Source organism: Eschscholzia californica, unplaced genomic scaffold, assembly GCF_041429995.1.
Source record: "Eschscholzia californica isolate CP2 unplaced genomic scaffold, dmEscCali1.0.p SCAF_4, whole genome shotgun sequence".
Lineage (NCBI taxonomy): Eukaryota > Viridiplantae > Streptophyta > Magnoliopsida > Ranunculales > Papaveraceae > Eschscholzia > Eschscholzia californica.
Genome location: NW_028238461.1, coordinates 5,848,972 through 5,876,293, shown reverse-complemented (window position 1 = coordinate 5,876,293; position 27,322 = coordinate 5,848,972). Strand labels below are relative to the sequence as shown.

Here is a 27,322-nt window from a genome sequence, read left to right as displayed (position 1 = left end):
AAAAAGAAAAAAAGAAAAAAAAGAGTTTATTTGTTATTTTGTGCTTTTATGTGTGAGTGTTGTGAATAATAAAGTGTTCAAAGCAGAAGCTAAATTTAGTAGTTGTTTGAGCGTTCTTTTTATTGAAGACGTCGACATTCTCGGGATTTCACTACTTTCATCTCATTACTTGTATCCGTTGACCTTTAGGAAACATTGTTAGAGGGTATAGTGGGTGAGAAGGGTGAGTGAACTTCCCCATTCCATTTTAGTGGTTATTTCCATTCTTTAGAGATTATTTCGTTCTAAAACTTGTTATCCTCATTTATTTTGTATGCGTTGAGTTTCTCTTTATTCCATGCTCACACATTAGAGTGAACCGTATTATCTATTTTTGAGTGATTTCATGTTTGAGAGTGTATAACCGTGAGGCTAAAGTCGAGGCGAAATGTACTAAGATAGAAATCGAAGTTTTGTGACTTTGAACTTAGATGATGCTCATTATGATTGGACACTTACATTTTAGGATGAGACTACTAGTGAGGAGGCTTTTAGCATATATATGCGTTTATCGATTTTGATTCGCTTGTTTAGCATGTTTGAGTGTGTCATTAATTGTCATTATCTTATTTACATCGATGTTGAATTCTTTTATGTCTTTGAAATCTTGAATTTTGTGGGTATATTCTCTGGAAACCCTCACGAGACGACACTCGTCCACTAGGGGTAACCTAGGGGTTTAACGGCTTGTTGCATGCGCTAAATGTAACCGGGATTCCTCCGAAAGTGAGTTAGGATTTTACTTTAAGTTTGTTTGCTCGAGGACTAGCAAATTCTAAGTTTGGGGATGTTTGATGTGGCGTTAAAATGCCACATTTGGATCACTTAACTTCGATGAGTTAGTTCGTTTCGGGTTTTATTTCTAACTATTTATGTGTTTTTCTTGGTAGGTACCTTATTTGGAGTTTGACGCTTCATTCGGAATAAAACGAAACATTTATCACATTTTCATCTCATGTGGAAGAGACCGGAAGGAAAGAGCATCAGGGGTATTTTTGTTATTTTGATAAAATCAGGGGTTAGATGGAGAGTGGAGTCAATGGTGAGTCCGCCGGCGAAAACGGAAGTTGAATCGGAGTTCGGACGGAAAAGTTACGGAGGAAAGAAGTCAAAGGACATTTTTATCTTTTCTGAAAATTAGAAGAAGTAGAAACAATTATGCAGGCACCCCTTGGTTACATAATGGAGCCCATATCCAAGGCCCAAGAGTTGAAAGAAAAGAGACAAATGAAGAAACTTGTAGGCACCCCCACCTAATGACTTAATATTTTGGAGAGTTAGGCTTTGGGGCTGCCTTTAGAAAAATAAAAAAAAAAGAAACATAAGGCTGGTTGGTCATCTTCTTGAAGGGGACATTAGAAGTTAGGGTTTAGGAGAAAAGCTAGAGAGAGAAGGGAAGGAGGCTGCCGGCCAAGTTCTCTTGGCCGGCACGGTTCGGGTTCGTCTGAGTTTTCACCGGCGCAGGACCAGCTCCGGTGCAGCTCCAACAGGTAGCAGATCGGGTTTTCGGCAACAGGAAGAGCTCGACAAGAACAGCAACTCCACTCGCCATTCTTGGCTGCAATAAAGAACAGCAACTCGGATTTGCTACGGGACACTGGTACGGGACAGAGAAAAGCACGAACAGCTGCTCGGTTGAAGCAATAGCACGGACGACACTATTTCTTGACCGGACTGTTCTTGGCCGGAAATACATACTCTCGGTCGGACTTGTTTGTGGTGTTCCGGCCATCATTTTGGCCGGAAATCATAGGGCTTTCACTTGGAACTCTTTTGTCTTGCTTCTCTTGATCTTTGATTTGGTTTTGAGTTGAAATTATAGTGAGAGAAAGCTTGAAGCAAGCTTTCATGGTTGTTTGGTTTGAGAGGAAGAAGAAGACTGTTGCTAAAGGAAACTCTGGTTCTGCTGAGAGGACACCCATTGTATACTGTTAAGGGGACCCCTGCATTCTTTTACAGGGAGATCGACAGCACTTCAAGACATATATTTCTCGTCGATCTTAGTCTCGCGCCTCATCGAATAGGGAGATTCTCATCTTAACTCGTGTCTTTCTTTATTTTCTTCTCGTTTGTTATGTGCTCTACCATGTCTAGCTAGCTTTTGTGGTCGGATACTCGTGATACATGTTTTGATGTGACAAGAGTTTATTGCTTTTAATGATAAAATCTTCCGGATTTTCAGACCGTTCATGGACTGGAATCTGAGTTAAACCAAGAGTTCCCATCCAAGTAAATGGGTGAAGTTAACTAACTTTTCATGCTTATAGATCATTAGTACTAGTCACTATCGACTTTGTGGATCGAAGTATCCTCCTCACTTTATTCTTGGTCGACCATTTTTCCCCAATCTCTCTCACCTCTCACTTTTAGATTAGATCGTTTTATTTGTTTATTTATTATAAATCAATCAAAAATCCCAATTATCACCTTTTATTTAGTCTAAGATAGTGAGTGACACCTAGACCGGTGGCTAGACTCTCTCGATATCCGAATTACCTCTCTATCCTTGAGGATCGATCCCGGTCTTACCGGGTTATTACTTGACGCCCGTATACTTGCGGGTGGAGACCTATTTAGCAAACTTTTTAGGCCCATCAAGTACCCATTTACAAACTAGACCCATACCCATTTTTATGAGATTTTTGCTATCTCCAAGCAATTTCTAAACTTTCTCGAAGATCGGTATGTTGAGCCGTCCAGTTCAATTCGTTTCGTATCTTTGATGGGTCACTATAAACTTCAGCATAATCACCAGGACGACGATCTAGATAATCAACTTTAATGTTCACTCCAGTTGCTTGCTTACATGCTTCCACAAACTCTTTAACTGATCTACCTGATAAGTTTCAGAAAAGATTCAACCACTTTTCAGAAGGAAAAAAAAGGTCTCATATGATTCATATCCATTTAAGGTATTTATCGAAAAGGTGAAAAGCACAACTGTTATTTTCGTTAAAACGACTGTTTCTAAGATGTGCATTGTCAAAAAAATGATCAGATTGCAAAATATGAGATCACAGAAAGAAAATCGAACTTTCAGATAGGAGTAAATAAGTACCTGTTCCTGTTCCGACGTTGTAAATTCCAACTTTACTAGGTGTTGCTTTAGCTAGGGCTTTGACATGAGCATCAACTAGATCAGTAACATCGATGTAATCTCTAATACAAGTACCATCATTTGTTTTATAATCTATTCCTCTAACCTAAAACCAAGATCAAGAAAAATGTCATATTGTTAGATTATATGTTTTTGCTCCAATAACATAGAGAACAAGATAAGAAGATTAGGTGACTGATAAAAACATTGAATATACCTTCAACCCGGGTATAATTCCACGAGCAGCATCAAAACAAGCACCTGAAATTCTACCTTGCTCTCTCAATTCAGGTCTAGGTGCTTCACCTAACCTTCCTTCTGGGTCGGACCCGATCACATTAAAATACCTAATAAATTGAGTTATAACTTGAGTGCATGTCTCGAAGAAAATATTTCATTCTCTACAAAAAAGGGTTATACTAACCTTAAGATCATTACAGCCATGTCTGAGTTCTTTGAAAAATCTAAGATGATATCTTCTGCCATCTTCTTAGCTTTTCCATATGGGTTAATGGGAACCTGAAATTTAGCATACAAAAAGATCGGTTAATTATCATAGAAAACGACGAACAACTTTCTTTCTTCAGGTAATTATGTGTGTATCTTGTTTTCTTTCTTGAGGTAATTATGTTCACATCAATGATTATTAAGAGAAGTTATGATGGTGGTAGACTTTCTAACCACAAATCTTTGAGAAAAAATTTCCAACAACTTTAAATTTTTCAACATATGAAAAGAACATCTAGAGAAAATTTAGGCCAACTTTTGATATTATTCAAACATTTCCTCCTAAGTTAATGGATGCTTAGATACATCATTGTGTACCCCACATGGATAGTAGAATACCTAAACGTTCTCCTACTACGTTCCAACAAGTTTCATGGCCGAATTCCTCCAGAACTATGTAACCTCTTCAGGCTTCGAATATTGGATCTTGGTCATAATAATCTATGAGGATCAATTCCGAGATGTTTTCGCAAATTTACTGAAATTTGTGGTGTATAGGCATAACTCTTCTGACTGAATAGACATTGACGACCGAAACGTCCCATATTTGATCTTGTTCTTAAGCATGCAGACTTATTCATTTGTGGTGTATCTTGTTTTCTTTCTTGAGGTAATTATGTTCACATCAATGATTATTAAGAGAAGTTATGATGGTGGTAGACTTTCTAACCACAAATCTTTGAAAAAAAAATTTCTAACAACTTTAAAATTTTCAACATATGAAAAGAACATCGAAGTCTTCGTTAGTCCTGTCATGACAAAATATGTAAGTCAGTCAGTCAACTCAGAACCATTAACTGCTAACTGTAGTCTATCTCTATATATATAAGCACTTTACTTTCTTTATAGACATTGTGCATGCCATTAAATCATCATGGAGCCTATTGGATTATTGATAATGGCTATTTTCTTTCTTGGTGTATGTTTGTGTTCATCAAACATAATCAAGTTTAATGCTGCTTGCAATCCAAGAGACAGAGAAGCTCTTATAAACTTCAAACATAATCTTAATGATTCTTACTATAAACTCTCGTCTTGGGTTGGTAAAGATTGCTGCAAATGGCACGGAGTAATCTGCAAAAACAAAACTGAAAGTGATGGTTACCATTGGGTTGTTCAACTTCAACTTAGTGGTATTTGGTTGGGTGGCCGACTAAATTCTTCTCTGTCGGAGTTGAAACATTTGTATCACTTAGACTTAAGTTCTAACAACTTCAGGGAGATTCAGATACCAGCTTTCTTAGGTTCACTTCAGAATTTACGGTATCTTGATCTACGAGATAACTTTTTTACTGGCAAGGTTCCTCCTCAACTGGGTAACCTTTCACGTATTTATCATCTTGATTTGAGTTTGAATGAGTTGGAAGGGGAGATACCAAGAACCTTGGGAAATCTTTGCAACTTGGAGGTATTAGATTTGTCTTACAACAAGCTTCATGGAGAGATCTCATCAAGATTATTTAGAAATTCATCTAGATGTTTTGAGAACAAATATAGTTTGACTATTGATTAAGAATGTTATGTTAAGTGAGAAACTCAAATGACATGATGAGAACATTATCAACATACAATAAGTAATTAGGACCTTAAAATTTGTGAAAGAATCACCTAATTGCGCATTAAATTCGGGTATCGGGTACCCGTCGGCCGTCGGATATACCCAATAAGTATTGTAATTTTTGTAGGTTATAACGGGTAATACCCGTCGGGTATTAAATTCTTATCGGTATGAAAATGAGGATCCAGAACCGGCATAAACAGTTTCGGTTCGTTTCCGGGTAAATGGGTACCCATTGGCATTGCCACCCCTTGTTAGTCTGTTGGAGTGTTGAAAAAATTTATACTCACGGCGGTATATGATTGTTTGTAACTTGTGTAATCCAGTCAGTTAATTATGTAGTGCTAATGAGTCATTTGTGTTTTCTTGTATGGATAATTGGATATGAGAATGATTTTAACTTACCTTTTGTTTATTTTCCATGAAATAGATGACGGCACACCGAGCCTTCCAGTTTTGTAAGCAATACAAGAGAACAACAGAGTTCCGTAGACTGTGTGAAATCATCAGAAATCATCTGGCAAATCTTAACAAATACAGAGACCAGAGAGACAGACCCGACCTGTCAGCACCCGAAAGCTTGCAACTTTACCTAGATACAAGATTTGATCAGCTTAAGGTTGCAACTGAGCTTGAACTCTGGCAGGTATGTGCACATATGCGAAATAGTTCAATTCTATTTTGAGTGACCTGTACTACTTCCTTCACTATTTTTCTTCTATGCAGGAAGCTTTCCGTTCTGTGGAAGATATTCATGGTTTAATGTGCATGGTACAGAAGAACCCCAAGGCGTCATTGATGGGTGTTTATTATGCCAAGCTTACACAGATATTCTGGGTCTCAGGCAGTCTACTTTATCATGCCTATGCATGGCTCAAACTTTTCACTCTTCAGAAGAGTTACAATAAAAACTTGACTCAGAAAGATTTGCAACTAATTGCGTCTTCAGTTGTTCTCGCTGCACTTTCAGTCACTCCATGTGATCTTACATACGGTGCATCTTATTTAGAGCTTGAAAATGAGAAAGAACGAAATTTGAGAATGGCTAACCTTATAGGTTTTAATCTTGATCCTAAGTGTGACAACAGAGAAGTGGTAATTCATTCTACTTGCAGTTTCTATTATTCATACAGTTTTCTTATTTAAATTCACTTATCCTGATGAGTGTTTTCTTTTTCAGCTTTCGCGCTCATCGCTTCTTGCAGAGTTGGTAATAGGGTCTCAAACTTGTTTTTCTATATTGAGAATTTCTGAGCTTATCTTTGATAATGAAGGTTATTTCTTTAATGTGATACTTTCTGCAGGTCTCTAAAGGTGTACTCACTTGCGCTTCGCAAGAAGTAAAAGATCTTTATCACCTTTCCGAAAATGAGTTCCTTCCATTGGATCTTGCTTCGAGAGTCCAGTCTTTGTTAAACAAGATATCCAAGCTTGGAGGCAAAGTTTCGTCAGCTTCTTCTGTTCCTGAAGTGCAACTCTCACAATATGTTCCTGCTTTAGAAAAGCTTGCTACCCTGAGATTGCTACAGCAGGTTAATTGTTTATCTTTTGTTTCAACGTCTTTCGCGGGGACACTGCTGTAACCTATCTTTTCTGTGTTTCCAGGTTTCTCAGGTTTACCAGACAATGAAGATTGAAGTTCTATCCAAGATGATTCCATTTTTTGATTTCTCGGTTGTAGAAAAGGTTTCTGTTGATGCCATTAAATCCAGTTTCATTGCTATGAAAGTTGATCATCAGAAAGGTGCAGTTTTCTTCGGGAATTTTGTAAGTAAATCAATCTAATCTTGTTCAAATTTTGTTTACGAACGCCATAAAATCATTTTGTCTGCCTGATTGGGTTTGTGATCAAACTAAGCATTTGAGAACACGGGCTCAATTTCACCTACGGGTAATTTTTTAACATTTTTCCTTTTTCAGGATCTTGAATCTGACAGGCTCCGTGACCACCTGACCATGTTTGCTGAATCTTTGAATAAAGCAAGGTCCATGATTTATTTCCCAGTAAAGAAGGCATCAAAACTTGGTGAAAATCTTCCAGGTTTAGCTGAGGTTGTGAATAAAGAGCACAAAAGACTCCTTGCTAGGAAGTCGATAATTGAGAAACGCAAGGAAGAAGAAGAGCGACAAAGGTCTAAGATGGTAATATTCTTATAGTTTAAATGTTAATTTACTCTTTGTTCTGCCACTACTTGTAATCTAAAGTCTAAACATTGGCTTAAAGTTTGTTCTCATGTATCACAAGTAAGTTTTCTAATAACTTTTATTTCCGTAGGAACGAGAGGAAGAGACGAAGAGGCTAAGACTTCAGAAAGTAACAGAGGAGGCTGAACAGAAGAGGCTCGCGTCTGAGTATACCCGTAGAGAGGAACAGAGAATCAGAAAAGAAATTGAGGAAAGGGAAATTGAAGAAGCTAAGATTTTACTTCAGGAAGCCGAGAAACGGAGTAAGAGAAGGGGGAAAAAGCCCGTCATAGAGGGAGTAAGTAACATCTCCATTTTATAGTCTCTCCTTTTTGTTCTTTCATAGTTCTCTGGAGGTAATTGTGTAAAACTTCTGCTTTCCCAGGAAGTCACAAAAGAGGCATTGCTATTGGTTGTTAAGAATGAGAAACTTAGAGAGAGACAAGAAATGGAGAAGAAACTGCAGAAACTAGCTAAAACAATGGAATATATGGAACGAGCAAAAAGAGAAGAGGAGGCTCCTCTGATTGATGCTGCATTTCAACGACGACTGGTAGAAGGAAGAGAAATTCATGAACGTGAGCAGCAGGTATGTGTATTTTCTTGATCGGCTTCACGCTTCACCCAAAACTTCACATTTTCTCGTTTTTTATTCTCTCTGACAGGAGTTGCTTATTGTTATTTAGGTTTGACATTCTGCCGATCTTTTTACCTTCTCTTAACTGTTTCTGTGTATTTTCTTATAATGGTTCCTTTACGCCCTTTATCTAATTTTTCTAGAAAGTATCGATTCTATTTTGCTACTTTGCCTAATTAAATCCTTGGACACATCATATATCACACTTAGTTTGCCTAAAAAAATCTGCAACAAGCTTTCAGTGGTTAGAGTTCTCTGATGGATCTCACACTCGCTATCTGTTTTCATATTGTACACGTGTGGTAGTTACTTCTATCAGTAGGAATATTTCATGCTTCTGCAGCAAGAGATCGAGCTCAGCAGGCAACGCCATTCCGGAGATCTTCTGGAGAAGAATAGGTTGTCAAGGATGATGGAGAATAAGGTAAATTTCTTAATGTTCAGTCACATAAAACTAATGCATATTAACCCAGTTTATTTTTGTGGGTCAAATTTTAAATGGGTTTGCTGCTGAAAACTCAAAACTATGTTTGGATTCTTGGAAGATTTTGTTTGAAGTGTATGTAACTTCAATGACTGACGTATATATTGATGATAATAATTTTAGTAAACTATAAAAAGTTCATATGTATTTCAGTTTCTGGGCAATTCGTTTTCACATCTTCCTTTTTTACAGATAATATTCCAGAATCAAATTGTCAGTCGTCGAGAATCAGAATTTAGCAGATTGAAAAAGGAGAAAGAGGAACGGATCAATCAACTTCTCCGTATGCGTAAGCAAGAGAGAGAAACAAAGAGAAAAATGATATTTTATTTGAGGTCAGAGGAAGAGAGACAGAAGAAATTGGAGGAAGAGGAAGCTGCACGAAAGATAGAAGGTCAACATACCTTTCATGATTTCAATTTTCTTTTTATCTTTTCTTCGTTTAGTCGTCTTTATTAGTACAATTATTTTGAATATTCACCAATGGTGCACATTTTCAGAGGCTGAAAGGCGAAAGAGGGAAGAAGCAGAGAGGAAAGCGAAGCTGGATGAGATTGCTGAGAAGCAAAGACAGAGAGAAAGGGAAGTGGAGGAGAAGGCAAGGAAAGACAGGGAGGCTCAGCTGGGAAGATCCTCCGAGCCTCCAGCTCCGAAGCCTTCTCCAATTGCTTCAGCAGAGCCTACTGCTGCTGCTCCACCTGCACAAAGCAGTGGAAAATATGTACCCAGGTTTAGGAGGGGGGGAGATGGTGGATCGGGAGTGGCAGCTCCACCGGCAGGTGCAGAACCGGAACGATGGGGAACTAGACAGGCTAATCGCCCACTACCTCAATCTGGAGGTGATAGATGGCGTAGCAGTAGCGATGACCAGAAGTCTTCATTTTCCGGGAGCTCAACTGGTTCCCGCTGGTCGTCATCTAGACGTAGTTGATTATAACATCGGATGAGCGTCCTTTCCGTATAGTTTTGCTTCTTGTGTTGGTGTCTGAAGCATGCCAGTAGCTTTATTCAGAGGAAAGTATGTTGCTGCTTGGTGATACTTGTGCGTTCAAGTTTCTATTGATTTTTTATGAAACAAAATGTACTTGTTAGTGTTTGTCATTTTATCTCACCTTAATACCTGAATAAAAGAGACCAGAAATTTTGGGGCTTTTTTTCCTTTATGGATCTTTAAAATTTTGTTTTCTCTTTTTTGTCTTTATACTTGCTTTTTTTTCCTTGCCAAAACTATTTTAACTTTTTTTTTTTGGTGGAAAGACAAATTAACTTTTTATCCTGCTAGCACCCTAGAAAGTTTAGAAATGTATATGAAGGACAATGCATGTGCGACGTCGATGTTTTGCTATCAAATCATCAATCTATTATAGGTTTAGGTGTTTGAATTTGAATTTTTATTGTTTTCAATTAGTTTTTTTAATGGGGTTATTTCTCAAATGGCACCCAACTTTGTGACCAGCTTCCTGCCTGACCCCCTATTTTAGCAATAATTCCTGTATGGTCTCCTTTTTTCGTAATCTTTAACATTCCGTTGCTCTCTCTTCTCCATCTCATTTTCTCTCTCTGCAAAGTCACTTATCACGCCATATCATCATCTTCTCCGACAAGAGTTGTCGGCCGGCGACCTTCAAAATTTTTTTTCCTTTCTCTTCTCTCTCTAAAAATTTTTCTTTTTAAAAAAATTTTCTCCTCTCTCTCTCTGTAAACTCCGGCGAAGGGAAACCCCCTTCGCCGGAGTTTAGAGAGAGGAGAGAACTTTTTTAATTTTTTTTTTAGAGAGAAAAAAAAAATTTGGTGGTCGTCGGCTAGAGATTTGGCCGGCCGGCGACTCCTGCCGGAGAAGATGATGATATGGCGTGATAGGTGACTTGGCAGAGAAAGAAAATGAGATGGAGGAGAGAGAGTAACGGAATGTTAAAGATAACGGAAAAATGGGGTCATACGAGAATTATTGCTAAAGTAGGGGGCCAGACAGGAAGCTGGTCACAAAATTGGGTCCATTTGAAAAATAACCCTTTTTAATAAAACTCTTGAGAGTTTTAATTTCCATTGATGAATAACAACGAAAGTAGTTTCAAGGTACAATTCTACTTTTGGTATACTTATTTTCTATCATTTTAACAATTATATATATACATACAAAAGTAATTTGAACTTCTAATTATTTTGTGGTAGTTGAATAAAATGTTGGTGGCTATAGTTACTACAAAGTAGTGGAAAGCACTATAACCCATTCATTTGAGAGTGAAAAGGCATTTGGGGTGAACTTGTGGACAACGATCCTTCGTACAAATGCTAAAAAAAAACTAGTGCTTCTGATTTCCATGTTTGGGATTCGAAGCATTAGAGTTTCGTACTACTTTAAATCGCACTTTTACCCAAAAAAAAGTTTGTGAGTATAGGTAATGTACACAAACCACTTTAATTGTTGGTTGATATGAATTTTTTCTTGCTCTCTCTATCCTTTCGGTAATTTTGAATTGATTGATCTGAAATATATTAAGAATGTCAGACGTATCCATTTTTTCTCCACACGAGGTTTTTCTTTTCTGGCTCCTCTTAACAATTGATCCAATTCTTTTTCCTCTCTTTCTATCAAGAATTATACAATTCTCAATCTTATGAACTTTGAGTGGTACATGGGACTTATGGAGTGTTTTCTTAAAAATCACGCCTAATGCAAAATTCAATTTAGATCTCTAAAACGACGCGGCTGGTAGTTAAGAACATCTAAATGCAGAACTCAAAAACTCCATGTGTCAAGTTTCAATTGTGGTTCTCTCACTCATAAGTGACGAAAATAGAAATCTTCAATTGTTTTGTATTTCATATGAAACTCTAAAATTGTTTTGTTTATTAATATGGCACGGTAATTTTTGTAAAGAAATAATTCGCATTTGTAGAAGATATATAAAGACCTAATTTATATTGGTTTAGATAATAAAACTGATGAGCCTCTAGAGATATCTCAAGAGGACAACTTAGAAATAGAGTGTATTATTGAGATATCTTTATTTAACCAACATCATTGTATATAGATCTAAGTACATAACCCAAAATTGGAAGTTTTAAAGTGATTTAGTTCATAAGACTAATGTAATGCTCAAGGTCTTAGTAGGTATCAATATCGTCTCTGCTTTTGATGCTAGACCGCAGACTCAATGATTATCAGTTCTAGGTTCTAGCATATGCTCCACGAGGCCATCTATAAGATCTATAAAACTATTAAGTTTGAGCTCACACTATAGCCTGGGCTCTTGACACTCTACTAAGGGACGTGGGATTGTTAAGAATAATGGTATTCTTGTTTTCAAGATCTTATAATTGAATCTTCATCTGCTAAAGAAAATGCCTACAGATGTTTAGGTGGTCCTTTGTGTATATGTGAAGTCACAAATCTTTAGGTGGTCCTTTGCGTATATTTGAAGTCACTACTCAAGTCTTTAGGAGACCCTAATATGTATTATATCGAGTCAATCATCCAAGTCTTTAGTAGACCCCTTGTGTCTATTTCACACAAAATATCAAATAACTTGATGTGAAGTCTAAGAGGACTCGTGAATTCATGATTCCTTCATCCAAACACGCCAGAGTTTTTTCTTTTTTTTTTGTCCAAAAGAGCTTTGGCTTGACGATGTGAGTGCTCATCTTGTTAGGATATATTGCATGCAACTCAACTTGAATCCCATCCAAGTCTCTCTCTCCAAACTAACTACTCTTGGAGCTAGCATACATTTTCTTTTGTGTAACAGGAAAACGAAAAAATATGGTCACGCTTCTAATTTAGCAAAAGCTAATTTCTGCCAAAGCTTAATTAGAAACTGATCAACACATTACCTTCCTGTTGTGAGAATATGTTTAAAATTCTCTTTTCAACCTCAATTATAGCTTGACATGTGGTAAGTCTCGTGGAGAGGGTTCGAGTCCACAGCCTTATCTCGTGGGCTACAATCACAATCGCGAACAACTGATGTCTATTATGTAATTATCTTTGTTTTCTCTCGTTGTAATTAGCGCCACGTTCACTATAATGTAAAATCAACGACTAAGTCTCTTCAGTAGTCCTGTCATGACAAAATATGTAAGTCAGTCAGTCAAGTCTTCAGTAGGCCCCTTTTGTGTATTTAAATGCAATGATCAAATGAATGAATTGATCAAGATTTCAGAACCATTAATTACTAATTGTCGTCATGGAGCTTATTAGATTATTGATAATGGCTATTTCCTCTCTTGGTGTATTTTTGTGTTCATCAAACATAATCAAGTTCAATGCTGCTTGCAATCCAAGAGAAAGAGAAGCTCTTATGAACTTCAAACATAATTTTGATGATCCTGACGATAAACTCTCGTCTTGGGTTGGTAATGATTGCTGCAAATGGAATGGAGTAATCTGCAAAAACAAAACTGTAAGTGATGGTAACAATTGGGTTGTTCAACTTCAACTTGGTGGTTTTTCTTTGACGGGCGAACTGAACTCTTCTATGTTGGAGTTGAAAGAATTGTATCACTTAGACTTAAGTTCTAACAACTTCATGGGGGCTCAGATACCAACCTTCTTAGGTTCACTTCAGAATTTACGGTATCTTGATCTAAGATACAATTATTTTAGTGGCAAGGTTCCTCCGCAACTAGGTAACCTTTCAAGTATTAAATATCTTGATTTGAGTGCCAATTTGTTGGAAGGGGAGATCCCAAGAACCTTGGGAAATCTTTGCAACTTGGAGGTATTAGATTTGTCATTTAACAATCTTCAAACAGAGATTTCATCAATATTATTTAGAAATTCATCTAGATGTTTTGCAAACAAATTGAAATCGTTACACTTGGATTATAATCTACTTGCGGGCCAATTACCTGATGAATTGGTAACTCTTAAGAATCTAGAAGAACTATCTCTTAGAGGTAATTCATTTTCTGGTTCAATTCCTATGTCAATTGGAAGATTGTCATTCTTGAGAGTGTTAGATCTTAGCCTTAACAAGTTAAATGGTTCTTTGCCTGAAATTATCTGGAATCTCACGAGTTTAAAAGAATTGACGATCTCTGATAACATGCTAGAAGGTGATGTAACAGAAGCTCACTTTGCCAATCTTAAGGAACTGAAAATTTTAGATATCAGTTCGATGGTTCTACACTTGAGCACTGACTGGGTTCCTCCTTTTCGACTTCAAGTTTTATTTCTGAGGAATTGTTCAGTCGGAAACCGGTTTCCTGGATGGCTACGAACGCAAAAAGACCTCACGAGAGTAGACATATCGAATGCACAATTATCTGGTTCAGTTCCTAGTTGGTTTTGGAACATGACTTCCCAGTTAAATTATTTAAATATATCACACAATCAACTTGAAGGGGACTTATCAAATGTCTTTTTGAACAGTTCCATGCACGGATATATTTATTTGAACTCAAACAGATTCACAGGTAACTTACCATTTGTATCTTCTCATGTACTGGTACTTGATCTTTCCAGAAATTACCTTTCAGGGCCTATTTCTGTTTTACTATGTAAGCCGACAGAAGATGTGAATGACTTACTATATCTCGATCTTTCAGAAAATCAACTATCTGGGATGCTTCCTGATTGTTGGTTTCCCTGGAGATCTTTGATTTCGATAAGTTTCCAAATCAACAACATAACAGGGAACATTCCAAGTGCTATGGGCCTTCTTAGTCAACTTCAAATATTGCATTTACAAAAAAATTCACTCAATGGAGAATTACCTTCCTCGTTGCAAAATTGTACCGATTTGGCGGTAATCGATCTTGGTGAGAATAGACTCACAGGTGCAATACCAACATGGATAGGAGAAAGCGTTAAGAATAGACTCAGTGTTCTCCGACTACATTCTAATAAGTTTCATAGTGGAATTCCCCGAACACTTTGTCACATTATTACGCTTCAAATATTGGATTTGGGGCATAACAGTCTATCCGGATCAATTCCAAAATGCTTTAGCAATTTTAGTTTAATGGCTTCAAATACTGAATTTTCGAATAAGATTATTTATGGTGCCAATGAAGCAATAGACATTGTGTCCAAAGGAAAAGATATGACATACGGACCAAAGTTAATTGCATTTGTTGTTGGTATGGACCTTTCAAATAACAATTTATATGGCGAGATCCCCGAAGAACTGATGTACCTCTTCGGATTGCATACATTGAACTTAGCAAATAATAGTTTTACGGGAGGAATTCCAAAGGGAATTGGACATTTAAACTCACTTGAATCGCTTGATTTGTCGAACAACAGATTATCGGGTTCAATTCCTCAAAGCTTGGCGAATTTAACTTTCATAAGTTATTTGAACATGTCATATAACAACTTGTCAGGGGAAATTCCTTTAGGAACCCAATTGCAAACATTTTCCGAGTTGAGTTATATCGGGAACAATAATCTCTGTGGTCTTCCACTCGATAAATGCGACAAAGATGAACAACGTCAAAAAGCACCAAACGGTGAAGGTGAAGGATCAATGGACGACGATGAAGAGGAAGATTGGATTGAGATGAAATGGTTTTACATGGGTCTACCATTTGGATTTGTGGTAGGCTTTTGGTGTCTGTGGGGTGTTTTATTGGTGAAAAAATCTTGGAGGTACGCTTATTTTAGGTTTTTGGACGATATAATATACAAACTCTCTACTTGTCTGAAGTAGAAGAAGAAATAGTAGTCTTGCACTGATGAGTTTATCTTTAATGTAATAATAAACTTTGCTTTTCTGTAACTGAACAAGAAGAGTCAATGTCTATAGTTATACTGTTTTGTCAAGCTTACTAGGCGGAGCAAAAAAAGTGAAATTAGGCATTTGTTCAACCTATATGCAAACAATTATAGAACTAAGTTACTTCACAATGGGATAGAAGATCGTATAGTAATCATATCAAGATATCAGTCAGCAGGATGGAGCAAAACAAGTAGGGCTGCCGACGCATACCCGTTGGGTTTAGAAAGTAGCTCAAAGGGTAAATGCTTCTCAACTCAGATGGAAAGTCTTCTATCTATGAATTCGAGCTCATTGAGTAGATAATTGTTGTTATATGAGCTACAAGTCTCAGAAGTCATGAGTTTAATGATGATCTTAAGCTTTTATTTTGAGGCATAGACATGATATGATCGACACAGACAGAGAAATGGCATGAAACCTGCAACCAATACTGCTAAGAGAACAGCTGCCCAGGTCAAGCGGAAAGAAGAAAAGGCGTGAGATTATCAAGACTGACTAACCTCTTTCGTGTAAGCAAAATCAAAGACAGCATAACGACATTCATTGGCGGGTCTTTTTAGCCGTCCCAAAAAGAATACAAGCTAAAACCGAATAAATTCGTTGGGAAAATAAAATGCTGCATTCTTTATTAAAGTAATGTTGTTCAAATGACAAACAATAGGTTACTTCTTTCTCTCTCCCCCCACAATCAAGAACCTCCCCTCTCCCCATCCCCATTTACTAATCTTCATCTTCTCTCAAAATCAAAAGTAAAAAATAAAACTTAAACCTCAAGATAGAAAAGAACATGTTGTATGTAACTTAAAAGTGAAAATTATACCTACCAATACCCAATCAACTTTTCCAAAACAAGAAGAGCTTGTTTTGTGTACCCATTTACAAACTAGACCCATACCCATTTTTATGAGATTTTTGCCATCTCCAAGCAATTTCTAAACTTTCTCGAAGATCGGTATGTTGAGCCGTCCAGTTCAATTCGTTTCGTATCTTTGATGGGTCACTATAAACTTCAGCATAATCACCAGGACGACGATCTAGATAATCAACTTTGATGTTCACTCCAGTTGCTTGCTTACATGCTTCCACAAACTCTTTAACTGATCTACCTGATAAGTTTCAGAAAAGATTCAACCACTTTTCAAAAGGAAAAAAAAGGTCTCATATGATTCATATCCATTTAAGGTATTTATCGAAAAGGTGAAAAGCACAACTGTTATTTTCGTTAAAACGACTGTTTCTAAGATGTGCATTGTCAAAAAAATGATCAGATTGCAAAATATGAGATCACAGAAAGAAAATCGAACTTTCAGATAGGAGTAAATAAGTACCTGTTCCTGTTCCGACGTTGTAAATTCCAACTTTACTAGGTGTTGCTTTAGCTAGGGCTTTGACATGAGCATCAACTAGATCGGTAACATCGATGTAATCTCTAATACAAGTACCATCATTTGTTTTATAATCTATTCCTCTAACCTAAAACCAAGATCAAGAAAAATGTCATATTGTTAGATTATATGTTTTTGTTCCAAGAACATAGAGCAGAAGATTAGGTGGCTGATAAAAACATTGAATATACCTTCAACCCGGGTATAATTCCACGAGCAGCATCAAAACAAGCACCTGAAATTCTACCTTGCTCTCTCAATTCAGGTCTAGGTGCTTCACCTAACCTTCCTTCTGGGTCGGACCCGATCACATTAAAATACCTAATAAATTGAGTTATAACTTGAGTGCATGTTTCGAAGAAAATATTTCATTCTCTAAAAAAAAGGGTTATACTAACCTTAAGATCATTACAGCCATGTCTGAGTTCTTCGAAAAATCTAAGATGATATCTTCTGCCATCTTCTTAGCTTTTCCATATGGGTTAATGGGAACCTGAAATTTAGCATATAAAAAGATCAGTTACTTAAACTCATAGGGTTGACATAAATCTCAGAGTCCACATTAGAGAGAAGAATTCACCTGAGGCGTTCCCTCTGTAATTGGCATCTTATCGGGTTCTCCATAAGTTGCACATGTACTAGAATAGATCAACGTCTTTACTTTATGTGCTGCCATTGCCTCCAATAGCAGTAAGGTATTCGACGTAATATTATGATAATATCTGCAACAAAGTGATCCAATCTCATTTCCTTTCTTCTTTAATTAAGGCTATACCCAATAAAGTAGGACTTTCGGGCTGTTTTTGTTCAGGGAGAAAAAGATAGTTTCTTAATCTGATTTTCTAAGTAAAGAAAAAAAAACCTTTTCTTCTTGAGTACATCATAATCGTGTGCTTCTGCTAATCTATTAACATTACTAGAAATATCTAATGGATAACTAATACATACCTCAGAGGTTCAGCTGTGCTTTCACCAACATAAGCAACAGCAGCGAAATGAATAACAGCATCAAATGCGTTTTCTGTGAATATTTTGTTTATCTGATATACTAACTAAGGAAAAACAAAAGTTCGATATCTAGTTATCTACAAAAAATGGGTATCTCAATATAATGTTTATCAAATATGGTAATGAAATCAGGATACAGCTTTGGCATCACCAAGATCAGCGTAAATGAACTGAAGTCTCCCAGGTTCGGGGAATTGTTGCTGAAGTACTTTAACAGCACCTAGATTTCCCCTCGATAAATTATCCTGTAAAATGAAAGCACAAACGTTAATACATATTGGTTGTAAATTTAAGGACTCGGGTTTAATTGAAAAACTTTATGTGACAAAGGAATTGGGGAGCTTGAGTTATACCACTATAGTTACACGGTGAGAGTCCTTCAAAAGTCGAAGTGTAGCATGAGAACCGATATAACCAGCTCCTCCCGTTACTAAGATATGTGTAACCCCTGCCTCGTGACGAGAAAACTAAAAATAGTAGAAGTCAAGGAAATTATGAGATGTGGGTTTGTAATTTGTTCAAAATCCTTTTCATGATAAGTTCAATACAGGAAAATTTGTTGATATTTCAAGATTTCAATTGAAAACTGAAATTCGATAAAGTTATAGTAACACTTTAGTGTACGAAAAATAAGACTCAAATCGAAGGAGTCAAAATTGCTTGAAGAGTATCGCATAAAAAATTAGTAGTGTTAATGGTAAACTCGAGTACTTACCACATTTGTTCTGCTATAACTTGACGATTGCCTCAGCACAAGGACACAGACAGCTATGAGAACGGCGGCAAAGATAACTTTGGCTAAAAGATTATTCTTCTTTCTCGGGTCAGCCAAATCCATACCTTTAAACAAAATACAAATCCTCATAAACCATATGAATATGTAACAAGACCTACACTATATATAGGACTAAACAAGATTCATATCATAGCTTGCCCAAAAGAATGTAAAAGTGCTTGTTCTAGAGTAAAGAACGATATCCTTCATTAGTTGCAGAAGCCTCAATTCTTTCGCACTCAAAAACCTCATATTGATTTACTACTCTATTCTTCTTAAGCTTTAAGAACTAGTTTTCTTAACAAAGGTAACATCTAATTCGACCAACATAAGATTTTTCTTCTTGTTGTTTTGGTCTATGTTTCCTGCCTCACTCGATGGGTCGAACTTTTAACATCTTCATGAGTCAATCCTAGTCTGGATCCCATATGGATTCATTTAATTCTAAATGGCCCAGTGTGATCGAAGCAACTAGCATGGCAGATCTGCTCGCCCCGCGCATTGGGATGTCTGACAGAAATGCCCTTCAGACAGACACCCACACGAGGAAAATCATGCTAGAAGACTTACTTTAACAAAAATGAAGTAACTTTGGATTCTTTGTCTTAAAACTTCATTCGAAAAAATAAAGAAAATTTAGTATTCCAACTAGCTCCAAAATGTTTAAAGTATATGATCTTTTTATGCCAATTAAGGTCAAAATCTTACCATATATGAATTATTGATGAAAAAATTACAAATAAAAGAGGAAAATTTTATTATTAGAAGTTTGGTTCAATTTAAATTATCTAAAGAATCTTCCCATAAATGATTTGAGATTATTTGTAGAGTTTTCTATCAATTTCTTAAACTGGTTCGATTAGGTTGACTAATTACATAAAAATCTGGAAAAAAAAAATCAAAATTATTTGACAAATTAGATATTATTAAACTCAATTATCCAAGATTCCATTCGAAAAAAAAAAACAAAAGTATGAGAAAGTAATGAAGATTTACCAGCTCTTGGATGAATATATCTGTTTCTACTTATACCTAGCATAATATATTATGTTAAATCAAACACTAATAGAACTCAATGATCTTCCTCCCCACATGAATTTGACACAATCTGTATACAAAATCAATGGGATTTGGTCAAATAACAATAACAACAAGAAAAAAAGGCAATAATAATAAATAGTAAAATCAAATTGAAGTTCAATTTTAAAATTTAGAATACCCAAATCAACCTAATTTAAATTCATAATTCAATTCAATTGATTTTGGATTTAAAAATATCATAAAAGAAAACCCAACAGAGATCTCACCTTCATAACAAAAACCCAAATTCAAGTATGAAATACAATATGATCAAATAGAAAAAACCTAAAATTTGATTCAATTTAACTATTTTGAACTGCTAAATTTGGAAATTTTAATACAGAGAGAATTGAATGAAGAAAACAGAGCAATAAAATCATACCTTAGAACGAGCAAAATTTAATCAAATTTAGGGATTAGAAAACTGAAGGGTAAGAATTCTAGTAACGTAGTTTCTTCAAATTTAAAGGGTAGAATTCAATCTTAGAAAACTGATTTGATTAGTTTAGGTGTAAACAAAGAAAAGTGAACCATGATACCATTGAGTACAATACAAAAAGATGAAACCCTATGAGAGAGAAACAGAGAGAGAGAGAGGACATACCTTAATGAATGGTGAGACAAGTAGAGAGAGATAGAGAGAGAGAGAGGGAATGATCAATGGAAAAATGCAAGCTTTGGAAGAAGTCCTGGTCTTCTATTTTAGAGAGAGAGTAGTGAGAGAGATTTATAAATAAAACTTTCTACGTTAAGACTTTTCTTTCTCTCGTGTTGTTCATTAGTGTGGATTCTCGGTCGCTTGTATTTTCACCCCTCTTGGAGGATAGGGGCACCAAATTTATAGGGACATCAACCTTTTTGTAAATAAACACCATTTACACCCCAGTAAGTCATTTTATATTACTTTTAACCGTTTATTTTTAAATTTTATTTAGATATAAAACTTGCAACTTTATTAGACCCTAAAATTTCTTTCTCCTCTACCTCTCTTCTATCAGAAAATGATACAGTTTTTCTATTTTGTAGACAATCATTTGTCAAAAACAAAAATAAAGAGAAAAATAGAAGGAGAGAGATGTTAGTGTAGTTGTAAAAGAAATAAACTCGAAATTGAGCACAGTTTTTTAGAATTCCGAATTGTAATCTCTAATAAGTAATGTATCTCTTATGAGCGAAGGCCTCGTTTTAACAAACTATGTGATGTATTAGCGGTGTGTGCCTACCGCAGCTTGAGTAAGAACGAAAATGAGGGGAGATGTTGGAAATCTACCTATGACAATTGGTATAGTAATGTCTAAAAGAAGAAAAGTGGAAAAACCCAAATAAACTTCTTATCTCCTTTTACAGTAAGTGGGGTCCCTATATATAAGGTCAAATGTTAAGGCCTTTCAAATTCTTTTTCTATCCTTCAGTTATTTTCGCACTCTTTATAGTTTGTCATCTCGAGCGTTTATCATCTCTATATTACCAAAATATTCACTCTTACACGAATCTCTATAAGATCGTACGGTAAAAACACGTAAGATCCGATGAACATGGATTTCGTAATTTCAGGAAACGTGGCACAAGCTACAATGTCGTTTAGTTTAGCATAACGTAACGGTTAGATCTTATTCCTTAGTTCCGTGAAAAATCATGTGAATAAATGTGGGGTTTTATTAAGGCAAGTGTAGTGGGATCCTTAAGTCCACCACCAATTACAGTATCACTTCTCAATTTGGAAAAATTGGTGGCTGGCTTGTCAATTAATACAAGAAAAAAAAGAGTATTGTGAGATATTTGATTCCTAGTTTTCATTGATCATTCTAGGAGTAACATGTCTTTTTAGATTTGATGGTGACTAGCAAATATTATGAGGGCTACATGTATAAATTTTTTTACAACATTTCCAATTTAGTGACTTGTTTTCATTAAAAGACAAAAGTCGATCAAAGTTTGTTTAAAGTTTGACTTTGTTCCGGACTGCTCTTTTAGAATTTTGTCAAGAATCTTGTCAAATATTCTTTGTACAGTTAACATTTCCCAGCAAATATTTGGGATATAGTGTAATAATGGGAAATATATCAGAATACATTTTCTTTTAACTTTCTTCTCGTGATAGTATTTTTCTACAATTTGATATTAGGCCTTTTATTTTTCTCATGACGTGCTCTTTGTGACTATTATGTACGATGAATATCTTGATCCAAATTGTTTCTTTATGGGTCAAATGACCTTATATTTTATCAAATAAACAGTACAAAATAGATATATAACGAGGTTCCTATTATAACGGTTTTATTCTATGTTATATAAACAATAATATCTTTCTTTTTTGGGATATAAATTTCTCTTAACGAAATTTTCCAAATAGAATGACTTTGAGTAACCCCTAAAATTACCTTTAATATTCAACAGTGACGATATTTAAGTGGACATTAGTTGTGTTATATTTCGTAAGTATTTCGATTTTGATAACTGATCTCATAGAAATCACTGCATGTTAAATTAGTTAGGAAGTTTAAATCATCTAAATAGGGTAAATGAATATCGAGATTATGCCGCCATTGAGGTAAGCGCGGCTATCCCGATCTGACTTTTCGCGCTAACCATTCAAAGATGAAAGATTTCCCTCGAGTAATTAATGGCAGGACAATGCCCTCTGCTTTCTTGTATGCGAGGAATTCCCCGGGGGAGTGATTATATTTATGGAAATAAATCCAATACAATTCTTTCCCTGCACGAACTTCCTTTTAGTTATTTGAGACACCTAATCTCCTGTATTTGTATTTCATTTTTGCAAGGATTGCTCTCTTTTTTTTTTTTTCAGTTGATCCACTGAAGTAAAATACCTTTCTATTAAGAATCACGTTATTAACTTAACAAAAAAAAAAGTATCACATCATGAAATTATAATTTCTGATGATTGTATTACTTATTTTTTCGCCATAAACATGATCTTCCCATCCTCGCTTAAGTGGATTTGGGGAACCCACTGTCCTTACCCTTGCATGGAAGAGGAGTATACATAGGGGGTGGTGCTAAGGTGGATACTAAATCAACATTATTATATGAGTTTATCTCTTGTTTCTTGTACTACAAACGACCTGTTCTTTGTGTGTTCCTAACTCATCATTTTCTTGTGGCAAATAGCCAAATCAAATAAGGACGTGTTGACTACTTATACATACAAACATTTTTTTTTTTGGATTGGTTCCGTTTTTATTGACCCTAGCTATTGTTTAAAGTAGGTCATAAAACCTCCACTATGATATGACAAATTGTAGTTGACAATGGCCAAACCAAGTAACACTCTAACTAACATTTCATAACCCATTATGACAACTATAGAAGTTAGAATTGTTCGATTGAGTAAAACAGTTAATGCATTACGCACCGTGTCCGATTCTTAATAGATGATGTATTTTATGTATTTTACTCGATAGATGTAATATAACCTATGAAATGTTTAGTCACAAATGTAACAATTTAGGAAACAAGAATATTCGATAAGTTAAACTCCGACATTAAAATATCTAAAAAAATATTTATACGTCAAACTATCTGCAAACACAAAAAAAAAGTTACAGGAGAAGGCAACCTGTTCAATTTAACATGGAGACAACGGAGTCACAAGACTCCCATTTGAGGAAGATTTATGTAAAGACGAGCTACTCCTTATTCACAAAATTTAAACTGAAATAGCTTTCATCTTTTTTTTGCAAATAAATAGCTTTCATCTTTGGGACCCGTCCCAAAATTTAAACTGAAAAAATTATTTGAGCCACTTAAAATGAAATGTGACATGTATATATTTTTCAAAGTCATTGACTACATTTAGTCATTGACCACTAGATGGGGTTTTGCCAAACTCTATCTGTTAATGGCAAGTAAACAAATCCAACTTGGGGGGCTCCAATGGGGTATCAAACTGTTCATTTGGCTGAAATTAGGGTTTTTGTTGGATTGACTTTGGGCGTGTTTTTTTTATGAGATAAACTTTGGGCGTGTTAGGAAGTATAACTTATTCATTTGGTAGTATTTTAATCAGTGTGTGCTAAGTGCTAATACACCTAATAAGAGAAATTATGGGATGTCGTTTCAAAAATAAAAAAAAAGTCACAAGGAAATTAGAAACTACTAATATGCACATCTTCAAGATCAAATGTGGCAATAGATAATATGTATGCTTGTATATTAGAATTCTGTAGAGTAATTCGTGTATAACCTGACCTAATTAGATTCCATATGTTATACTTCTCAAAAGAAAATGTAAAAAAAGAGTGGTATCATAGAGATGGATTATTTCATTGTAGTGGAAGGGAAAAAATGTATTAAAATAGGTTAAGGTAACATGCAATGATTAGTTGTAAAGTTGTAATGTTTAGTAGTACATGATACTATACGTTTTGTGTTCTTATCTAAAAAGGAATAATAATAAATGAGTCATTTTTCAACGTTTTGATAACTTATACACCAATCCAATCATTGAGCATTCCCTCCTTTGACTTTATACATGCCTTCGTTAGTTGGCACCTTCACTTCTCCATGTAATTTCAAAAAATAATTTTTAAAAGTTAAAATGGATTGTTTAATCAACCAATTATAGTATAATTTTTCGTTGTTGGACACAAAGAGTCCTCGAGTAATTATTTTAGTGGGTATAATTTTATTTTTCTTTTAAGATTCAAGTAGTGAAAAAGTAATTTTTATACAAAAAAAAAAATCAACTGCGAATCAACAAAAATATTAAAGGTTATATATTATTGCATGTTAAAATTTTCCTCAACCCCAAATTGAATGAAAATTTTGTCATAAATTTATCCTGGCTACCGTGAAAGTAATGTCTAGATTTACCCCATGAATGTATGACATATAATGATATAGGTAATAAGTGTTATATAATACTCACTTGGCAAGATTTGGAGCCCTAAAATAGGCCAGCGCTTTGGGGAAAGCTAAATAATTTCCGGGGTGTGAAATTTTAAAGGGAATATGCAAAATTCTGAAAAGTTTCCGGGGAAACATATTTTATGGGGAATATGATTCAAAACAAAAAACTCTCCCCCTCACCTCACCTCCCCCTCACCTCACCTCCCTCCACCTCATCTTCTCTCTCCACCTCATCTTCTCTCTCCACCTCATCTTCTCTCTCCAAGTCTTCACACCCCGGAAACTATTTAGCTTTCCCCAAAGCGCTGGTCCTAAAATATTGTTCTTTTACTTGGGGTTTTGGGTGGTTGGTAAACTCTCGTGATCGTAGAGCGGGTGTTTGGTAAGCTCTCGTGATCCGAGAGAACAATTCTTTTTGGTATTGGGCATGTTTGGTACTCTCTCTTGTTCCAAAACAACCATACATGCATGTGTAAGGACGACTCATGGCCAAACCAAACAACCCCAACTACCCAAATACTGACAATTACTGATGAGGAGCCAATGAGAGAGTGTAATAAGAGTGTTAAAAGATCAAGTTGAGATTGCAGTACTGTAACATAAATGAGATGTTATTATTTGTAACTACTATAGAACTACCCCACTAACCAACTTTAACTAACTATTTGACTCTTTTGTCTACCATCAGGGTGGGACAAAAGGCCCCCACAGTTTTACTCTTGGCTCGTTTTTCTCCAGACACTCGCGTACTTTTTTCTCTTTTTTTCCCGAATACTGCTTCATTTGTACCTCTTCTGTTTTCATTTGGAATTTCAAAGTCTTCTTTAACTCTTAGATTTCATCCTGTTCTTTTGATCGGTATCATCTATAGTTCGTTTGCTGGAGAAAAATACTATAGATAGACTTTAAAAGATCTCTATTTCTTATTAGAAAAATAGTTCTAAAGATTTTTTATTCTTTTTATGATTTTATCTTTTGATCCATTGAAAAGTCTTTGAAGTGGTTTGAATCTTTAAAAAAGTGTTTATCATCGATTTTGGATTGATTTCAAGTGATTTTTGATTGATTTCGAGTGATTTTAGAATGATTTGTTAGTAGTAATTGGTTTTCTCAAATGGGAAAAAGTAAGACCTCAGAATGTCTAGTTTGAGAGTCAAAACTAGGTCTCGTACAGTCCAGTCCGAGAATATGCTTTATTTCTCGGACTAGACCTTAGACTGGCTCGAGTTAGAGAGTATGCTTACTTTCTCGGACTGTCCAGACCGAGAAAAAATGCGCCTAAAAATGTTTTCAGTCAATGACTAGTGGAACACTAAGGGCAAAAAAGGTGGGGCGCCTACAGAGGCACCCCTACTATAATAGTTAACCCTCTCTGCTTACCATTTCCATGGTATCAGCTCTGAAGCTAATTTTTGAAAAGAAAAGTTCAATTTTATTTTGAAAATAATAGTTTGAGTTAATTCCTATATGACCCCCTACTTTGTGACCAGCTTCCTTTATGGCCCCATTTTTTTCGTAAATTCAAATATGGCCCCCTATTTTCATGGAAATGTCCTAACTACCCTTCCTTTAAATCTTTTTTCAAAATAAAATAAAAAAAACAAACATAATTCCACCCCACTTCCCTCTCCACCACTTATCTCTCTCCACCTCACCTCTCTTCCCAAATCATCTTTCTCTCTCTCCAACTCACCTTTTTCTCTCTCCACCTCACCTCTCTCTCTCTCCACCTCACTCTATTTTCCGGCCGACGACCTTCAACCTAAAAAAAAAAATTTTTTTTTTACTCTCATCTCTCTCTCTCTCTAAAAACTCCGGCGAAGGGGGTTCCCTTCGCCGGAGTTTTTAGAGAGAGAGAGAGAGAGATGAGAGTAAAAAAAAAATTTTTTTTTTTTTTTTTAGGTTGAAGGTCGCCGGCCGGCGACCTTCATCGGAGAAGATAGAGTGAGGTGGAGAGAGAGAGAGAGGTGAGTTGGAGAGAGAGAAAGATGATTTGGGAAGAGAGGTGAGGTGGAGAGAGATAAGTGGTGGAGAGGGAAGTGAGGTGGAATTATGTTTATTTTTTTGATTTTATTTTGAAAAAAGGATTTAAAGGAAGGGTAGTTAGGACATTTCCATGAAAATAGGGGGCCATATTTGAATTTACGAAAAAATGGGGCCATAAAGGAAGCTGGTCACAAAGTAGGGGGCCATATAGGAATTAACTCTAATAGTTTTTCATGGTAAACAATTCAAGCAACTCATTTAATATTAGAAAATCTAGAAGAAAATTTAGTTGTAAAAGGAGTGGTTCCTCGACTCAAATGCTCTAATTTTTTTTTTAAATAATGAGACTGTATTACTTGACTAAGCCGTCAATAGCAAATGTTCACATTTTTGATTTTTTGTATATGATCAAAGTTATATATACAAATAAATGTTCTACAATCGACAGACAAATACGAAGGAAAAGTTTACACTTTTTTATTTGCACTTCTATTTTTTTTCACATTGCTCTAGATTGTGTGTCGGCAAAATGCGTACCAACGAACACAAAATTTTTTTTGGAAACATCTTTCCGATTCAGTTCATATGGATTCAGTAGTCTTCCTACCAACAGAAACCCGAGAGCTACATATTAGTCTTAGCTTCTGTTGGTAGGATGCATGCTGACATTCAAACATCAAAGTCGGATGCATCTTTCCCATGTAGTTCAAACGAAGGCGACAAACATCAAAACTCTGAATGTTTTATTAATTTGATACCATTGACAAATGATGTATCCCGACTTCGTTCACAGAGAAAATAACATGATTTTTTCAAATTTTGACTCGATCATCACCTCCACTCACTTAATTTTTTTTTGGAAAAGAGACTTGTTTGACAAAAGGGAAGTTCTATAGGCCCCCCTTCACACGGTTTTTGTTATGCCCACACACATATTTGACTTGGTCCATAACATGAATCAAGTCAATTGTTATACAAACACCCA

At 35.7% G+C, this 27,322-nt stretch overlaps 3 protein-coding genes and 1 long non-coding RNA gene across 7 annotated transcripts; 3 read left to right on the top strand and 1 right to left on the bottom strand.

Moving 5' to 3' along the window:
* Positions 1-2,644: 2,644 nt before the first annotated feature.
* On the bottom strand, positions 2,645-20,334 carry LOC147541986 (UDP-arabinose 4-epimerase 1-like). 4 transcript variants are annotated; one of them, XM_086633058.1, is made up of 11 exons: positions 20,084-20,292; positions 19,396-19,507; positions 18,340-18,464; positions 17,978-18,091; positions 17,762-17,869; positions 17,565-17,656; positions 17,197-17,338; positions 3,561-3,655; positions 3,354-3,483; positions 3,098-3,242; positions 2,645-2,875 (listed from the first exon to the last, which is right to left on the bottom strand). In XM_086633058.1, the coding sequence occupies exons 2-11, from the start codon at positions 19,436-19,438 to the stop codon at positions 2,685-2,687; spliced, it is 1,185 nt and encodes a 394-aa protein (XP_086489184.1). In that variant the 5' UTR covers positions 19,439-19,507; positions 20,084-20,292; the 3' UTR covers positions 2,645-2,684. The 4 variants fall into 4 exon arrangements, with proteins under 4 accessions (XP_086489184.1, XP_086489181.1, XP_086489182.1 ...); XM_086633055.1 differs by lacking the exons at positions 2,645-2,875; positions 3,098-3,242; positions 3,354-3,483; positions 3,561-3,655 and adding exons at positions 15,832-16,337; positions 16,560-16,704; positions 16,808-16,937; positions 17,015-17,109 and having other exon boundaries at positions 20,084-20,334; XM_086633056.1 differs by lacking the exons at positions 2,645-2,875; positions 3,098-3,242; positions 3,354-3,483; positions 3,561-3,655 and adding exons at positions 15,832-16,337; positions 16,560-16,704; positions 16,808-16,937; positions 17,015-17,109 and having other exon boundaries at positions 19,862-20,086.
* LOC147541989 (eukaryotic translation initiation factor 3 subunit A-like) lies at positions 4,428-9,665 on the top strand. Its single transcript, XM_086633041.1, has 12 exons — positions 4,428-5,051; positions 5,632-5,847; positions 5,928-6,296; positions 6,382-6,411; positions 6,506-6,733; positions 6,807-6,968; positions 7,122-7,343; positions 7,477-7,683; positions 7,771-7,974; positions 8,366-8,446; positions 8,699-8,900; positions 9,007-9,665. Exons 1-12 carry the CDS (start codon positions 4,518-4,520, stop codon positions 9,435-9,437), a joined length of 2,886 nt encoding a protein of 961 aa, XP_086489167.1. The 5' UTR covers positions 4,428-4,517; the 3' UTR covers positions 9,438-9,665.
* Positions 4,495-15,280, top strand: LOC147541988 (receptor-like protein EIX2). Its single transcript, XM_086633048.1, has 2 exons — positions 4,495-5,121; positions 13,296-15,280. Exon 2 carries the CDS (start codon positions 13,432-13,434, stop codon positions 15,160-15,162), a length of 1,731 nt encoding a protein of 576 aa, XP_086489174.1. The 5' UTR covers positions 4,495-5,121; positions 13,296-13,431; the 3' UTR covers positions 15,163-15,280.
* Positions 15,460-16,690, top strand: LOC147541987 (uncharacterized). Its single transcript, XR_015223162.1, has 2 exons — positions 15,460-15,539; positions 15,604-16,690. It is a non-coding gene; the product is annotated as an uncharacterized LOC147541987 (long non-coding RNA).
* Positions 20,335-27,322: the final 6,988 nt, after the last annotated feature.

Coding starts and splice junctions, on each gene's coding strand:
- LOC147541989 (XM_086633041.1), top strand. CDS start 4,518: ATGGAGCCTATTGGATTATTGATAATGGCTATTTTCTTTCTTGGTGTA. Junction 5,848..5,927: donor CTGAGCTTGAACTCTGGCAG/GTATGTGCACAT, acceptor TCTTCTATGCAG/GAAGCTTTCCGTTCTGTGGA. Junction 7,684..7,770: donor AAAAGCCCGTCATAGAGGGA/GTAAGTAACATC, acceptor CTGCTTTCCCAG/GAAGTCACAAAAGAGGCATT.
- LOC147541988 (XM_086633048.1), top strand. CDS start 13,432: ATGTCAATTGGAAGATTGTCATTCTTGAGAGTGTTAGATCTTAGCCTT.
- LOC147541986 (XM_086633055.1), bottom strand. CDS start 19,438: ATGCTAGGTATAAGTAGAAACAGATATATTCATCCAAGAGCTG. Junction 17,657..17,761: donor ATCTTGGTGATGCCAAAGCT/GTATCCTGATTT, acceptor TTAGTATATCAG/ATAAACAAAATATTCACAGA. Junction 16,705..16,807: donor GAATTATACCCGGGTTGAAG/GTATATTCAATG, acceptor TCTTGGTTTTAG/GTTAGAGGAATAGATTATAA.